We start from the raw sequence: 18,878 nt of genomic DNA on the forward strand, positions 1-18,878 counted from the left end.
CTACATAACTCTTAGGACTAGGGAAAAACTCTATGTCCAGTTGTGGGGCCAGCCACTCACCTATAACCCAAAACCAAAATACCTTCACTTCACTCTTGATCAGAAGCACATCTAAAAAATCAGAGCTAAGTTCAGGATGAAAGCGAATCTTTTGGAGAAACTGGCAGGTCCTACCTGACACAGAATCAACCTGTGCAGAGATGTTATGACACACCCCTGGACCAGGTGGAACTTGAACTTGTGTTCCAGGCTCAGAGTTAGGGATACTACCACTCGGCTAGAAGACCCCCCCAACATGCTATGCTGTGCTTTATCTGTCCTGGTCAAACCAACAGCAAAATGCTACTTCATGACTTCTTAAATATTCCCTGCAGGAAGCCAAAATAATTAATTGGGAGTATTTTTCTGTACTACGATATTATTTGAACTTCCTGGCATTCACTGTGTTGGGAAAGATAAATCCTTCTTACAGCACCACTGGCTGATAGCAAGTGAAGCATTCCCCTGAAACAGATCCTGAGAAAAAAGTCTCACACCCATGTGAAATCTTGTGTTTCTTGCTGGAACACACACTGACTGCAACCCCACCTTTTGCTGTCACATCACTTGAGTGAGTGACTGCATATATCACCAACCACCAGCTGGTAATTAACCCGATTGATCAAGTCAATTTTCTGTGGAAGACTGAAAGCTTGCACAACACTCAATCACTGAAGGACTGACTAGTGAGGATTTCGCACTCGCTGCATAATAGGTACATGAGGTCCAGCTCAAATTGGGTCTGTGGGCATCCAAGGCAACCTATTGTCCACATACTGCACTTCTGCTCTGGGACGTGCTTTCCGGGTTGTATCTGAACACTACACAGTACGGCATCTGGAACTGTTAAACCTCCATAATGAGGTATGATTACTTCCCCAGCCATATGAATAAAAGCTATTTTTGGATAGATGGTCAGCATTTGGTTAAATGGGTGCCATTCCAGTTTGCTGGTTAGTTTGTACAAACAGTATAAATGTGAGCACAAAGTTATTTGCTAGTGGTAATATCTGATGGCCAAACTCCATAGTAAAGTGTGTGTGTGCAGGGCTTCAGGATTTCAATTAATTTAAACTAAAAGCAAGCCATTTGCTATTTCATTTGATGACTTTAATCTCCTGATCTCTCTGAAAAATTGCCTGTAAATGTTTATTCTCAAATGTAGTTTTCTCCTTTATAAGTATGCATATTAGGGACATACTGGAGGACTGTCACTTGAGCATACTTTCCATAGCCATTGCAATGTTGCCAGGCAGATTGATTATTAGCCAACCAATTCTTACCACTTTTCATCAGATGTATTGGAAGTGCAAGAGTTTTCTGATCAACCATATTGCAAAAGTCACTGCAGTGCTTTACTAAGCATAATTTTGGACCAATTAAATTGAAATCCATGATAATTAATTCCCTCTTAGAGTATGGTATCTGAAGAGAGAGATATGATGGATTAGTGCTATGCACTATTAGAGATTTTGATCTGGCTGAGAGCTACCAGACTTATTTAGCCTTAGTATTGATAACCTAGCTGTATTATCTCATGTAAGATCAGACATGAAGACTGTGAAATTCATCGGCTTGATTCAGTATTGTGTGTTTTAGTTCTTAATTGGCATTGTTCCTTCAGTTGGAATTTATGCTTAAAACATTTTGACCCTCACACACCTTATCATGTGGTTTGTTCAATACTCTGATGCTTAGTGATTGATTATAACAAATCCTTTACATTCAAATATAATGTGAAGGATTCAATATCAAGTGGCAGTCTAAATCTTTCTTCAGATTTTGAACTTTAAAGTTCTGCAAAGCGAATGTGCATAAGTTTATTTACCTAGGTGTTGCATTTGTTTACTACTTTCACTGTAAATATTTAAGCAACTTCATTTGGTGTAGTCAATCACAGGTAGATAATTGGAGCCTTAATGCTTAAATTAGAACAGTTAAAGTTAAAACAAATATCTTTACTTTTAGCTCGATCCCCAGTCTTCAGTGCTATGTTTGAGCATGAAATGGAAGAAAGTAAAAAGGTATGTATGTATAATATGTACTTTGTAATCAGAAATAACTAACATTGTAATCCATTTAGTGCATGCTCAATGTTATTAACTGTGCTGCAGTCAACGGAAGAGAAAACATTTTGATTGTATATAATTTTAAAGCTCCATTTGCGCTAAGATAGTTTGAAAGTGCAGGTTTGAAACCTGCTGTGATGAGTTACCACATTGAGTAACCTTGTGCTTTGACTTCATTTTTGACATTAGCTCAGCCTGTGCGCAGACTGCGGATCCATTATGCTGTGGATTGCTGTGCTGCATGTCTTAGCTCCCCAGAAGATTGCATAATGGTGCATGCAAAATATTTTTCCTTTTTAATCCTTCCTTCCTTTAAACTTTTTTTCTGGGGTTTGAGGCACAATTTAACACAGAAGTGTTTCATGTCCTTTGCAGATTTTGATTGAAAGTCAAAAAGCTTTTTATTTTATGTAGCAGATTTGTTTTTAATGTTGGAGTGATGACGTGTACCTGGGAAATGTTGTGGAACAACAGAACAAATAGTATTCATTGTGTAAAAGTGTAATTACAAAGGACAGAAGTCATGTTTCATGCTTCCAGAATGCCCTTTTTTTTTTCTTTTTAAAGGTGTTATAAAAGAAATGTGGACAATGAGCAACAATCACAAGATTTTAATTCAAAAATCTCCACCCCCTCTCATTTTCCACAGAATCGAGTAGAAATTAATGATGTGGAGCCTGAAGTCTTTAAGGAAATGATGTGTTTTATTTATACGGGAAAGGCACCAAATCTTGACAAAATGGCGGATGACTTGCTTGCAGCAGCTGATAAGGTGAGTGAGAAAGCAAGAAACTAATGCGAGTCAGTAGTTAACTAGTGAACAAAAGTAGCTTCAGTTAAGTTGAAATTAGAATACTGGAAGTTATTCATCACTGGTATCTGTACCTACTTCAAAACTTAATGTTTGTGAGCAGATCTTCATTTGTCAGAATGAGTACAGGAAGTCTCTGGGTTATGAACGAGTTCAGTTCTTAAGTCTGTTCGTAAGTTGAATTTGTATGCAAGTGGGAATAGTTATGTACGGTTCACATCTAGCGTCAGTTAGTTAAATGTTTGTCTTAGTATATAGTATATATTTTACCAAAAAAAACTTTAAAATAATAATATAGTAATAAATGTAGCTACAGTATAATATTCAATGTGTGTATAGGTACTTAAAAGATTAAAGAAACCTATCTTAAACTGTTTAGATTGAAAAGATAATGATTAAAGGTTAATACTTACACTCGTTCCAATCGATGCCATGCATACCGGAAGGGGCCTGAATTAATAATTAAAATGACTTTATTAATTGGGTAATGGGGCTGGTGCGTGAGGGGATGGGCCTGCTGCGGCTGCAGGAGAGTCGGGGTCTGATTCTGAAGTCAGTTCCTTTAAAGTAAACATCAAGGGTGGCTTGAACAGATCTTTTCCTTTTCTCATTATAAATGGCCTTGTAACAACTGAGGCCATTAATAACTGTACAGTAAATTTTGGTGAACCTCTCTCTGAATTAGGATCTTGCTGCTCTATCTTTGCCATCCCTGTTTCAATGAGGCGAAAGGCTTCAGCTAACTCCTTTGCCAAAACGTATTGGGTTCTGGGGTTTCTTGGTCCCAGCCTTTTTCCTCCTGCTATCATCTGCTGCTCCAGTTCCATAAGATCCTCATTGGTAAGTTCTTTGGCATGGGATTCAAGCAAGTCTAAGACATCATCTCCTTTGATGTCTAACTGCATTTGATTTATTACCAATACCAACCACAGCTTGCCTGGCTTTGACAATGTCCTCAGTTGTGAACTCTTTAAAAACCATCTGCGAATTGGGGTACAATTGACCCGGACAATCACAAAGGCCAACCATCCATCCACAGAAACCAGCTACCAGGCCCGCTGTCAAGGAAAGGCTGCCAGCATTCTAAAAGATCCATCCCACCCTGGCAATGCTTTTCTACAACTTCTACCATCGGGGAGAAGGTACAGAAGCCTGAACACACTCCAGCCGATTTCAAAACAGTTTCTACCCTACTGTTGTTAGAATACTGAATGGTCTCTCAGACTCTTAACATTCTCCTGTACCTCCTGTTTTTGTTTTGCTGCTGTTTACCTGTAATTTACTTATCTATGCTATTTAACTATGTAATTTGCCTGTATTGCTCGCAAGGCAAAGCTTCTCACTGTGACTCGGTACACGTGACAATAACTTCAATTCCAGATTCCTTTCATGTTGGTTCTTCACTTCTTCCCAAGAATCTTCAACGTTTTTGATGCCATCGTAGATGTAATTCCTCCAGAACTCCTTTTAAGGTCATTTGCGACATCTTGGGTAGCCCTGATTGTTTGTAAGAAGGTCTGGTGTAAATAATAACCTTTTTTAAAGGAAGCTATGATTCCCTGATCCATTGGCTGAAGTAATTATGTGGTTTTGGGTGGTAATAAGACTACCTTTACGTTAGGGGTGAAGGTCATCTCAATATTTGGATGTCCGGGGGCATTGTCAAGTACAAGGAGAATTTTGAAAGGAATTTTCTTGGCCAAGTGATAGTATTCAGCAGCAGGAGCAAAAACATTCAGGAACCAGTTTTCAAAGGGACCTTTTGTTACTTAAGCCTTTGTGTTTGCCTTCCAAACAGGAGGACATACCTTGATTCAACAAAGTGTCCTCTGATTTAGGGAGCGATACACAAGCATAGGCTTAAACTCGCAATCTCCACATGTGTTACCACCAAGCAGTAATGTTAACCTATCCTTGGATGTCTTATGCCCTGGAGCAGCTTTTTTCCCCTTTTGAAATGTATGTCCTTTCAGTCATTTTTTTTCCATGTCTTGTCTACATTAAATACTTGCTCAGGCACAGAACCTCCCCCTTCAATTTTTTTTCAACGTTTCAGGAAACTCTTGCAGCACTTACATTGGCACTCACTGCTTCACCTTGCACTTTAATATTGTGTAACTTTACCTTCCCTTTGAACTAACCCCTACTCTCAACAAATTCTTCATCGCAAGCACCTTCACTTGCTGCACGTGTAGCTTTTAAATCATTGAAAAGGCTTCAAGCCTTTTCTTGCACTAAGCCAAGGCTAATAGGAATATTATGCTGATTTTGATCCTCTAACCAAACTACCAATCGCCTTTCCATTTTGATCATTAAGCCACTGCGTTTTAGTGATAATTATCACTTTCGTTGGGACAGAGCCTTGTACATGCTCCATTACTCTCCTCTTGTCCTTTATAATTGTCTCGATCGTTTACTGACTGTAGCCAAACGCTTTTCTAATGTTTGTTGGAGTTTCAACTCTTTGATTGCTTTATTATTTCCATTTTCATTTCAGTCGTGATAGTTTTCCTTTTCTCCGATGCATCACCACCACATGCATTGGATTTACACTTTGAAGCCATGATTACGAGGGTGTAAACACACAAAAATTCAAGTCATAACACAACGCACTCAACAATGTTTATGTGATCCGACTTAAAATGACAATGATAGGGTAAGTTTTACAATTGGGGGAAAGGTAAATACGATGCTGTAAGTCAGGATCTGAGGAGCATAAGTTGGGAGCATAGGCTGTCAGGGAACGATGTCGTGGAAATGTGGAGCTTTTTCAAGGAACAGATACGACATGTCCTTGATATGTATGTACCTGTCAGGCAGGAAAGAGATGGTCGTGTGAGGGAACCTTGATTGACGAGGGAGGTTGAATGTCTTGTAAAGAGGAAGAAGGAGGCTTACATAAGGTTGAGGAAACAAGGTTCAGACAGAGCAGTGGAGAGATACAGTATAGCCAGAAGGGAGCTGAAGAAAGGGATTAGGAGAGCTATGAGAGGGCAGGAAAAATCTTTGGCGGATAGAATTAAGGATAACCCCAAGGCATTTTATGCGTATGTGAGAAACATGAGAATGACGAGAACGAGGGTAGGTCCAATCAAGGACGGTAGTGGGAGACTGTGTATTGAGTCGGAAGAGATAGGAGAGGTCTTGAATGAGTACTTTTCTTCAGTATTTAAAAACCAGAGGGACCGAATTGTTGAAGAGGAGAGTGTGAAACGGACTGGTAAGCTAGAAGAGGTACTTGTTAGGAAGGAAGATGTGTTGGGCATTTTGAACAACTTGAGGATAGACAAGTCCCCCGGGCCTGACGGGATATATCCTAGGATTATGTGGGAAGCAAGAGAGGAAATTGCAGAGCCGTTGGCAATGATCTTTTCGTCTTCACTGTCAACAGGGGTGGTACCAGGGGACTGGAGAGTGGTGAATGTTGTGCCCCTGTTCAAAAAAGGAAATAGGGATAATCCCGGGAATTACAGGCCAGTTAGTCTTACTTCGGTGGTAGGCAAAGTAATGGAAAGGGTACTGAGGGATAGGATTTATGAGTATCTGGAAAGACACTGATTGATTAGGGACAGCCAGCACAACCGGTCGAAGGCAGAGAGTGGTGGTAGATGGTAAATATTCAGCCTGGAGCCCAGTTACAAGTGGAGTTCCGCAGGGATCAGTTCTGGGTCCTCTGCTGTTTGTAATTTTTATTAATGACTTAGATGAGGGAGTCGAAGGGTGGGTCAGTAAATTTGCAGATGATACGAAGATAGGTGGAGTTGTGGACAGTGAGGAGGGCTGTTGTCGGCTGCAGAGGGACTTAGATATGATGCAGTGCTGGGCTGAGGAGTGGCAGATGGAGTTCAACCCTGCCAAGTGTGAGGTTGTCCATTTTGGAAGGACAAATAAGAATGCGGAATACAGGGTTAATGGTAGGGTTCTTAGTCAGGTGGAGGAACAGAGGGATCTTGGGGTCTATGTACATAGATCTTTGAAGGTTGCCACTCAGGTGGATAGAGTTTGTAAGAAGGCCTATGGAGTATTATCGTTCATTAGCAGAGGGATTGAATTCAAGAGTCGTGAAGTGATGTTGCAGCTGTACAGGACTTTGGTTAGGCCACAGTTGGAGTACTGTGTGCAGTTCTGGTCGCTTCACTTTAGGAAAGATGTGGAAGCTTTGGAGAGGGTTCAGAGAAGATTTACCAGGATGTTGCCTGGAATGGAGAGGAAGTCGTACGAGGATAGGTTGAGAGTTCTCGGCCTTTTCTCGTTGGAACGGTGAAGGATGAGGGGTGACTTGATAGAGGTTTATAAGATGATCAGAGGAATAGATAGACAGTCAGAAACTTTTTCCCCGGGTACAACAGAGTGTTACAAGGGGACATAAATTTAAGGTGAAGGATGGAAGGTATAGGGGAGATGTCAGGGGTGGGTTCTTTACCCAGAGAGTGGTGGGGGCATGGAATGCGCTGCCTGTGGGAGTGGCAGAGTCAGAATCATTGGCGACCTTTAAGCAGCAATTGGATAGGTACATGGATGGGTGCTTAAGCTAGGACAAATGTTCGGCACAACATCGTGGGTCGAAGGACCTGTTCTGTACTGTATTGTTCTATGTTCTAGCTATGTTCTATGATAGCGTGGCGTTGTTCTCCCTCGGGCCAACGACCCACTGAATACAGTATTTTGAGCGTCAAGCAAAGTAGTCCGCCTGCTTGTTAGTACGGACCATTGTATGTAACTCAGTTTTTTGAAATAGGCTTTACTGAGGTCACTTTTTATCAGGCATTCGTAACCCACGTGTTGATTTGCAGACATTTTGTCCCCTGTCTAGGTGGCATCTTCAGTGATTTGGAGCCTTCTGTGAAGCGCTGCTGTACTGTGTCTTCTGGAATTTATTTGGTTTCATTCCTGCTGCTTCCAGCTGCCGGTTCCTGTTGTTTGTTGTAGTGACTGGTATATTCTGTCCTGGTAAATGCGCGTGTTAGTCCGTGGATGAGTGCCATGATTCTAGGAATTCTCTAGCTGTCCTATGTTTAGCTTGTCCTATGATCATTGTGTTGTCCCAGTTGAATTTTTGGTCCCTGTCGTCTGTGTGTGGTTACTAGGGACAACGGATCATTGTGTTTAGTAGCAAGTTGGTGTTCGTGGATGCGAATTGTTAGTTGTCTGTTTGTGTAGTCTTTGCATGGAATCCTGTAAATTACAGTTGTCTTGCACATGATGGGTGTAAGGACTTTTGTTCTGATGAGTTGTTGTCTGAGAGTGGCTCTCTGTTTATGGGCTGTCATGAATCCCATTGGTCGGAGAAGTCTGGCTGTCGTTTCAGAGATAGCATGGCTAGTGAGTTAGGTCATGGCATGTCCTTGTCACATTGTTTATCTGGTAGGCATCTGCAGATGAGGTTGCAGAGATATCCGTTCTTGGTGAATACTCTGTGGAATTCCTCGAAGCATAGCACTCCTCCACGGACTCTATCAGCAAGCACATTGGGTCCAGGTCAATGGACCCTAGATGCCTAACAGGCAAACATTGTGACAAGGACATGCAATGACCTAACTCACTAGCCATGCTACCTTACATAAAAAAAGTCTCTGAACTGACCGCCAGACTTCTGACCATTAGAATTCATGACAGCCCATAAATCAGCAGCTAGGCTCAGACAACAACTCACCAGGGCAAAGGACTCAATACCCATCATGTGCAAGACTGATGTAATTTAGAGGACTCCATGCAAAGACTGCACAAAACACTAGAGCAAACAGGCAGAAACTAATCCATGAATACCAACTAGCACTAAATGTCATGACCAATTGTTCCTAGTAGCTATACACAGATGACAGGAACCACACATTCAACTGGGACAAATCAATGATCATAGGACAAGCTAAACAGAGGACAGCCAGAGCATTCCTGGAAGCATGGCACTCATAACGGGCTCTTATCAATAAGCGCATTTACCTAGACCCAATATACCGGCCACTACAACCGGAAGCAGCAGGAATGGAACAAAATAAATTCCAGAAGAGAGAGTACAGCAGCACTTCATTGGAGGCTCCAAAGCACTGAAGATGTCACCTAGGCAGGGGACGAAACATCTGCAAATCAACTTCCCAGCTCAGCGGGCATACGCGCACCCATGAGTAATTCTATTCCTTGAATGTGTTTGAGTGCTAATTTTTAAACATATTTTCAAGGCACTGTGACATCTTTAAATCCAGATTTTATTTGATTAATACTTGATTCCTTGTCATAATTGTCAAGTTGTGGTGCTAGTTAAGAGATTTGTTCATAGGCTCATCTCTGACTTGTATGTTACCCAATGTATTAATCTAACCAGTATTATATCCAAAATAAGGTGCTTAATTGTTAATCTTAGATCACCAAAAACTTTTGATTTGTTGCATTATAGATGGCCTATATTTTGTTAAAACTTTCATTGTTTCACAGAAGAAGGCAGCCCCTCTGAACAAATTGATCCCCTTCATCCCTAATGTATACCAGGAATTTAAGCTGGTGTACCTTTTGGATGTAGTGTATTCAAGTTAAATTTACTTAAGATAATTATCATTCCAAATCACAATTACGAAATCCTAGCAATGCTTATGAGTAATCTTCTTGATTAAATGATGTGTGGTGACTTCAAAAAGGTCTTAGCCAGCCTATGCATAAGAAGCAATGTGAAACAAGAACATGAGATCTCAAGTTCTGCTGCATTGTTATACATTAGATCTTTTAGAACAGTTTACTTCAAATACAAACAAGAAAAATATTATCTATTTCTGACATATTAGATGAATGAATGATGAACCTTTTAAGCCATCTGGCTATTTTTCGAAATTATGGCTTGGTTGTTTTCCTGTTACTTTTGAGTGCTTTTTAAACTTGCATGACAATGTCAGGGTTTAACCGTTAGAGGATAATGAATTTGCCCACTTCTTAACCACTTCAAAGTTTCTGATTCCAGGCAGTGTGATCCTAATTGAAATGGCACATTTTGCACCACATTGCCATCTGGTGCAAAAATAATAAACTATTAATAAATGCCTTTTCTATCTGGTCACATTAATAAATTTTAAAATAGAATTTTTATTTTTGCTACTTGATGCATTACTCACTTCCAGTTCCTTGACAGTTTTATTAACTTGCTGGTCTCAATCATTTGCATTTTAACAAACTCTATTTTGCTAAGGCAGTAAATGTGGTACTTGAAGCGAGAAGTTTCCGTTTCACAATACTCCAGACGTTCTTCTGATATTTTGAAATGATGCTTTAGAAAGCAGTTTCCTTTGTGTCTTTCAAGACCGCCATCAGAATACAATGTTGGGGAAGTTCTGTTATTTTGTACAATTGGTCACTGCAGCCCATGTTGCTTTAACATATGAGATGAGACACAAACTAGAATTGCATTTCTTGGAATACTGAACTTTTAAGGCATATGAGTTAATGTTTAAAGTTTTCAAGATATTGTGGGAAAATGTGTTGATTAAGAGAGACGGTGCTGTTGTGAAGTTTAAGACTCACAAGCATGAACTAGAGCCAAACCTTTTGGAAGGAAAAATTAAAAAAACATCATGTTCATAGAATGTATGGTAGAAGTTTAAAACACTTCCACAAATGGTGATTGGTACTAGATAAATTATTAATTTAAAGCTATGATAGACTTTTGTTACCCTGTATCACTAATCAGTATGGAACAAAAATGGTCAGTTGGGGTTTGGTCAAAGATCAATCATAATGATAAAATAGATTGAGGTTAAAGGTTTATACCTGTTCTCAAATTAACTTGGGTTGGTTTGTCATAGATACTAGGTGACAACAGCTCCAGTTCTAAAAATTATTTTGAAGGTTCTAGTAAGACCGTGTTTTAAGTCATCTTTTTCAATGTTCTGCTTTAGTGTTACAGATATAATGGGGCTGGTATGTGCACTTTTCACTGGGGCTTCAATTGAAAGTCAATTTGCTTGACCCAGTAGATGTCATTGTTGGAGTGGCTGCTCCAAATTCCGATTCTTGCTTGCTCACCACTTCCTTACTTGAGTTGTCTCTTGTGTTTGCACAATTTGTCCTCAAGTGTTTGACTCGCCTGCTTCTGTCACCCGGTTCACTCTCTTCTCCCGCTGCTTCAGTACCCAGGTTCAGACAATCCGTGCAATATCCCATCCCAGCTTTCTCTGTCACCTGAAGTTCAATGCAACAATCATAAAGCAAAAGAACTTAGAAATTGTATTTGATTTTTAATCAGGTCAGGTAATCATTGCCTCAAAACAAATCTCCGATTGTACTGACAAGTGTGCATTTAGGAATTGCAAAATCTAGATTCAGAACTTCAGTTTGAAGTGTGAATGTAGCTTGGGTCTGACTAAGATAAAGGGTGTGCTGTGATTTTTGTTTTCAATTGAATGTATTTTACAAATGGCAATATGATTTTTAAAACTTGCCTGGTCTTTTGTTTCTAAATGATGCAAACTCTATTGTTTCAGTATGCTCTGGAGCGTTTGAAGGTGATGTGTGAGGATGCTCTTTGCAGCAATTTGTCTGTGGAAAATGCTGCAGAAATTTTAATTCTGGCAGATCTACACAGTGCAGATCAACTCAAAACTCAAGCAGTAGACTTCATAAACTAGTGAGTACTAAAGTTCAGTGCTATTGCAAAGTTGAAATTTCAATTTTGGTCAACTGTCACAAGGTCAATACCATACCCTGTCATCCCCGTACTCTGAGTTCAGGCTGCTTCTCTCTTGAGTCTTGGATGAAATGAATGTTGGATGTCCCAGCTGCAGATGGCTCATAGTTTACAGTAACTAGACTGTCATCTTTGGCCATAAAAGTTGTCAGTGTGTGATGTAAAATCTCACTAGGTTCAGCTAGTGTTAAACTTCTGAGGTCAAGGCTAAGTAAATTTTAGTTGCCATTTAAATGTTTTGATGTTGGCATAGAGTGCTCAAAATGGAGAAAAGTCTTGTTCTCCTTTTGTGAACCTTTGTGAGCTCAAAAAGACAAACATGGAGTACCAAATGCCTTTGTAAAATTGCAAGTTCTTGATGTCGATATTGCCTTTTTCTGCCATGTGGCTTTATGTTTTTTGTTTTTTGTTTCAAAATTTCAAGTAAAAGTTGATTGTTATCATTCCACGAAGTTTAGCTGCAAATCCTTGGAAGTTTCAAATTGTTATCCTCTGATTCAAAGCATTATTCTTCTCCCCAAATTTTGAGCACCATTTCTGAAGAGTTTGTAGTCATGATTTATAGGTTACTTAAATTAATGTTTAAAAACTGCAGTGTCTAAAAAGTATCAACAGAATTTCAAGCTTACCCAGACATCAGAAGATAGGGAAAATTCTACTGAGGCATTGCTTAAAATCTTTGTATGTGTTATTGATAGAAGTTTTACAGGTTAAGAAATAAATGGTTCTGAGAAAACAAAAAATTAGATAACAAACATATAGTTAGGGGGCAATCTGGACCAGGTATCAAATGTCATATTTTTTTCCATCGCCTGTATGACACTTTGATCTTTTATTATAAATGCTGTGTCCTATGATTCTGCCCCACTAGCTACCTGATTAAGGAACAGTGCTTTCAAAGCTTGTACAGGTACACAGTCCTTTATCCGAAATGTTCGGGATCAGCTGGTTTTCGGAATTCAGAATTTTTCGAATTTCAGAATAAGTGACGATTTGATGGTGAAATTTTTAAAAGTCTTATCGGAGGAGCAGACTCACTGAGTAAAACGAGCTTTGAGACAGAATTGAGGCCTGAAAGAAAACTTCGCAAAAAAAACTTTCGGACTTCGACGCTTTTTGGATTTCGGGATTTCAGATAAAGGGTTGTCTACCTGTACTTTCAAATAAACCTATTGAACTATAACCTGGTGTGTGATGTTTAACTAAGATTTCAGTTCTAGTCATTACCCTCTAAAACAATCAAACCATCCAGTAAGCAAGACACAAATAAACTAGTAACTTAAGCGTTTATTAAAATGCTGTGCTTTTAGAAATTGGAACATTTACCCACTTTTTTAATATGTGCCTGGAGTAGCATTGGGTAAAAGTGGTTATAAAACAGCATGGAATATAACTTAGTGGTGCTTTTTATAAATAGGTTAAGAAGGATTTTCAGCGGTGAAGATTCTTCTTCTGGGATGAGATGCAGAATGGATCTGAAGAATAATTGGAGCATTTTTCTTTTATGTTTGTTGGAAATGGGAGTGAAATGACTGCTCATGGTTTCTTTTAATAATTCCACTTCAGTATGAGGTTTGATGGCAATGAGGAGCAGTAAAATACTTGGTGTTGTACAGAGCACAGGAGGATCTTTCGGTGAGAAATGTATTTGGATGAAAAGTTTTGTATTTCATATCTCTTGACTGGCTTGATGACTGTCTAGCATTAGATTGGCTGTCATTGGATTTCCCTGCTTGGATCAAACTATCCTTTTTTGGTACAAGTTTATCTGTTCGATCCCATTTAGTTTAGAAATACAAATCTATCTTTAAATCCAGCAGGATTTTAAGATCTAAGTATGACTGATGCCCTTAAGAATATGCACTTTTTTCTCCATTTACTTCTTGTCTATTTCTCACATTAAAATTGTGCACTAATTTATTTGGGATGCTGATGCTGAGTATTGCTGAATGTTTTAAAGGGATTCATGTTACTGATTGCAATGCAGTTTTCATAACGATCTTGACATAATATGAAAATTCCATATTAGCAAGTGATGTGAAAAAGCAATGCTTTCACTTTTTTGTGCATTAAATTATGCTGTAACGGAGGTTTAAGGGATTTGCAGTTGAGTTTTCAAAAGTAATGCTTTCAGCTGCATGGTTTGTGACCTGCAGATTAGGTTTTGTTGATTAGATTTCAGTATTTGTTGGTCACATATTAGTTGGGGATAGTAAAGTGTACATGAGTTCAATATAGAGCACTACAGCGCGGACTAAGTGCCAAAGGTAGGTGAGGGTTAGGATGTCTCAAGTGATAAATAGAAAAATTCAAGCAGTTAAAAATCATGCAGATAAACTTATTTAAAGTAGCCCATTTTTAAATTTGTCTGATTTTTCTTTTTGTCGAGAATAGAATGTAAAATCTGGACTTTGGGTATTTTTCAAAGTTTGTTTAGCTTTTACGCTGTGATCACTAATCTGTTACTGCATTTTGCAACCATCTGGTTTTGTTAGAATGCCATAAAATACACTCGAACCTTACTCTGTTCAACACGATTGAAGAGACTATGTTCTCGATTGCAATTTTAAGTAGATCTACCTTCTGATGTTTTCTGTCCTGTAGGCAAAAAATCAGAATACCTGATTAGAAATCAACGATTCTTAGCCAGTTTTCCTTCAAACTCTACATTGGGGATAATTAGGACTTCTCAAAAATCAACTTGAGTCATGGGTTCTTGTATTGCATGGCTGAAAATTGCCCAGTAATGAAGGATTCTCAAAGAAGTATAAATTCCATTTTAAAGTACTACTGTGATCATCTGACTTTGGAACACAATCGAGGGAGCAATGAAATTCTGATGTTAATGAGAGCCTCTTCATACAAGGAAAAACTTCGATGCTATGCTGGAAATTTAATGGAGTTTAATATTGAGTGATACCTGTGGTTCGCATAAAATTACAGCCATTAGGTATATGTTGTTGCAGTTTTTCTACAGGAACTTGACATTAATGGAGACTGATAATTATTTTAAAAAACTATGAATTGCTACATATTTTGTCTTTACCAAGTGAGGTAGCTGTGCTGCAATGTAACATTATTTTCAACCCTGAAATGTTGCTAATATATAAAATTATAATACACCAGCCCAACAAATGGCCAACAAAGTATTTGAAGAATAGGACCTCAAACCTCTGAGGACTAGAGCCATTATTTACTGGACAGCAGTAGTACACGTGCTCTTGTATGCCTTGAAAACTTGGACAACATACAGTAGGTATTTGGGAAAATTGGAGAACTGTCACTAGCTCCATCTTCACAAGATCCTCCAAATTTGTTGACATAAAATGCAGACGTAACAGCAGTGTCCTTTGAGCCAGTATGCCCAGCATTGTGGTATTAATCACTCAAAGTCAGCTAAGCTGGGTAAGACTTGCTATTCATTCAAATGGTTTGACACTAATCTTGAAAGCAACTGCTCTACCTGGAACTTCTACGTGTAATGAAAGTCTGAGGATATTGACACTTCTGGAAAGTCCTCATAGCATCCAAAAAAAGGCTGAACATTCCCACTACTCATGCCAGTGCCTGGTGTATGATTGATCAATATGAAGGTTCATTTGGCAAGGCACTGGCCAGATTGAGAGACTTTGTGAGCACACAGACACAAAATTGAGATGATTATTGTTGTTTACCTAAATATGGTGAAAAGTTTTGGTTTTGTGCAGTACAGGCAGATTGTACCATACAAAATGCATTCAACATTAGAGCGAAGAGTGCAGTGCTACTGCTGCAGAGAAGGTGCACAGAGTGAGTTCAACATTAAATTTAAAATTTCAGAGGTCCATTCAACAGTCAAGTATGTTGAGAAATTGTAGATGTCAAAAAAGTCACCTAACAGCTCATCTCCATATGACCCTTCAAGCATCATCAACCCTATATGGGGCATTGTGTACAGCTTGGTTTTGAATTTCAGTGATCTCTTGGAGTCTATTCAGTGAAGTGGAAATGACTTCTACTGGATCCCAAGGGACTGCCTAATGTGAACATAAACCAACCCTTTACAGAAAGAAACTGATACTTTGTTTGGGGCAAGACTGTTTACGTTTGAATATTAATTTTATAAATTAGTGCCTATAATGGTAGTCATTAAATAAATACCTATTCACACACAGATCTAATCCAGTCACTTACTATCAGTCGCAACACTAGTAAAGTAATGGGTAATGTCATAAGTGCAAGCATCAGCTGCTTCATCAAGACCTTCCTTCCATCATAAGCTTAGAATTGAGGATATTTCTAGATGATTACATGATGTTCAACAACATTCATGACTTCTCAATACAGAACCAGCACGTGTCTGTTTTCACCAATACCTGGTCTGGTATTCACACCTTTGAACACCAGCCAATGTTTATCTTGATCAAGGGAGAATCTGTAGCTTTGTAAACTGTTTTGTATTAAAGTTTGACAGCCTAACGAAGGGATGGGCAAGGTCCTTCTCAAACCATCTAGGCTATGGTAATTTTTCCTTTAAATTAGAAAGTCTTATTGGTTCCTATTAATAAGGACTGATTAGGGATAGTCAACATGGCTTTGTACGTGGGAAATCATATCAAACTTGATTGAGTTTTTTTGAAGAAGTAACAAAGAGAATTGATGAGGGCAGAGTGGTAGATGTGATCTATATAGATTTTAGTAAAGTGTTCGACAAGGTTCCTCATGGAAGACTGATTAGCAAGGTTAGATCTCTTGGAATACAGGGAGAACCATTTGGATACAGAACTGGCTCAAAGGAGACAGAAGGTGTTGGTGGAGGGTTTTTCAGACTGGAGGCCTGTGATCAGCGGAGTGCTACAAGGCTCGGTGCTGGGTCCACTATTTTTCGTCATTTATATAAATGATTTGGATGTGAGCATAAGAGGTATAGTTAGTAGTTGACACCAAATTGGTGATGCAGTGGACAGCGAAGAAGGTTACTCAGATTACAACGGGGATCTTGATCAAATGGGCCAATGGGCTGAGAAGTGGCAGATGGAGTTTAATTCGGATAAATGTGAGATACTGCATTTTGGGAAAACAAATCTTCGCAGGACTTATATACTTAATGGTAAGGTCCAAGGGAGTGTTGCTGAATAAAGAGACCTTGGAGTGCAGATTCATAGCTCCTTGAAAGTGGAGTTGCAGGTAGATAGAATAGCGAAGAAAGCGTTTGGTATGCTTTCCTTTATTGGTCGAGTATGGAGTACAGGAATTGTGAGGTCATGTTGCGGCTGTACAGGACATTGGTTAGGCCACTGTTGGAAAATTGCATGTAATTCTGGTCTCCTTCCTATCAGAACGATGTGAAACTTGAAAGGGTTAGAAAAGATTTACAAGGATGTTGCCAGGGTTGGAAGATTTGAGCTATAGGGAGAGGCTGAACAGGCTGGGGCTGTATTCCCTGGAGCATCTGAGGCTGAGGGGTGACCTTAGAGGTTCACAAAAACATGAGGGGCATGGATAGGATAAATAGACAAAGTCTTTTACCTGGGGTGGGGGAGTCCAGAATTAGAGGGCGTAGGTTTAGGGTGAGGGGGGAAAGATATGAGAGATCTAAGGGGCAACTTTTTCAAGCAAAGGGTGGTACGTGTGTGGAATGAGCTGTGAGAGGAAGTGGTGGAGGCTAGTACAATTGCAACATTTAAGAGGCATTTGGATGGGTATATGAATTGGGAGGGTTTGTAGGGTTATGGGCCGGGTGCTGGCACGTGGGACTAGATTGGGTCGGGATATCTGGTCGGCATGGATGGGTTGGACCGAAGGGTCTGTTATCATGCTATAAATCTGACGCTATGACTCTAAAAGGTCAAGCACACCTAATTTACTGCTGAGATTGATCAGATTACATGCAAAATGGAAGACTGAGTGTTGAGTATGCTGGGACGCATTGTTTATAGATTTTTGCAGAAGAGATAACAAAATGAAATCCATGGTAGTAGTTTTCACATTTTGTGAAACACTGACAAACATCTCCTTGAATAATTTTGACATTGATTTTGATTTTGTGCTGAGTTCCATGAAAAAAGAGGCTGCCTTTTGTTTCTTTCGGAGCCATTGATTGTGTTTGGCTACATCAGTTTATCCAGGTATCTTGGCATGGCCACTTGCCTGTGATTGGGACTTGTGCAAATTTGTTACACGTGGGGAGAAGGCCCTAAAGGCTTGTGTTGATTGAAACCATTTCCTTTTATGAAATGTAAATATAAGGAGGGTTATACTGTGATATGCAATGCTGAGGGGCAACTTTAAAGCCTATAAGAACAAAGTCCAGGTTTCTTGATATTGGTCTGTCTTTTAATGGAAGCACATTTTCTAACTGAGTGCAGTAAGCAATCAACTGAATATTTTGGAATAGGCTATCCATGCTACCAGTGACCCTATGCTGGCCAGAATAGAACTGGAATATGTCTAGGAGGTACTCTACGAGCTACAGTGTGTTTCCAGTGCCCCCACCAGCATTTGGTATTTAGAAAAAAAGTTGCAGAACCTGTCATGTGGAATGTGTCATATGTTATTTGAAGTGGCTTTTGTGTGTTTGGAACTTTGTATCTGGGAAGAAGTTTATGCTTTTTTTGAAATTAGAGTTTTCAAATATTTAGTGGGAATATCTAAGATGGGCTAGTATTTATGGTAAAAAGTTCAGTAATTTTGAAAGTAGTTGCAGCTAGCCTTATGAGGTCATAGATTTAGAATCACAGTCATAGAGATGTACAGCATGGAAATGGCCCTTCAATCCAACTCGTCCATGCCGACAAGATATCCTAAACTAATCTAGTCCCATTTGCCAGCATTTGGCCCATTTCTCTCCAAACCCTTTCTATCATGTACTCATCCAGATGCCTTTTTCAATGTTGTAATTGTACCAGCCTCCACTACTTCCTGGCAGCTCATTCATTCATGCACCACCATCTGCACGAAAACTCTGCCCTTTAGGTCCCTTTTAAACTTTTCTCCCCTCACCCTAAACCTGTGCCCTCTAGTTCTGGACTCCCCCACCCCAGGGAAAAGACCTTGTCTATTTAACCTTGTCCAATTCCTTCGTCTCCGCCGCATCTGCTCCCAGGAGGACCAGTTCAAAATAAGTACAACACAGATGGCCTCCTTCTTCAAGGACCGCAATTTCCCCCCCGACGTGGTCGACGGTGCCCCCCCCCGCATCTCCTCCACTTCCCGCTCCTCCGCCCTTGAGCCCCGCCCCTCCAAACCCCACCAGGACAGAACCCCACTGGCCCTCACCTACCACCCCACCAACCTCCATGTACAACGTATCATC

At 39.7% G+C, this 18,878-nt stretch overlaps 1 protein-coding gene across 1 annotated transcript in view; it reads left to right on the top strand.

Moving 5' to 3' along the window:
* LOC122539960 (speckle type BTB/POZ protein) overlaps nucleotides 1–18,878 on the top strand; it is a 125,127-nt gene that overhangs the window by 98,999 nt on the left and 7,250 nt on the right. Inside the window, exons 8-10 of the mRNA XM_043675190.1 lie at nucleotides 2,008–2,063; nucleotides 2,758–2,880; nucleotides 11,382–11,524. Of these exons, the coding sequence (XP_043531125.1) occupies nucleotides 2,008–2,063; nucleotides 2,758–2,880; nucleotides 11,382–11,524 (322 nt within the window). The remainder of the gene's footprint in view (nucleotides 1–2,007; nucleotides 2,064–2,757; nucleotides 2,881–11,381; nucleotides 11,525–18,878) is intronic.

The sequence above is a fragment of the Chiloscyllium plagiosum genome, chromosome 33, assembly GCF_004010195.1.
Source record: "Chiloscyllium plagiosum isolate BGI_BamShark_2017 chromosome 33, ASM401019v2, whole genome shotgun sequence".
NCBI classification, from domain to species: domain Eukaryota; kingdom Metazoa; phylum Chordata; class Chondrichthyes; order Orectolobiformes; family Hemiscylliidae; genus Chiloscyllium; species Chiloscyllium plagiosum.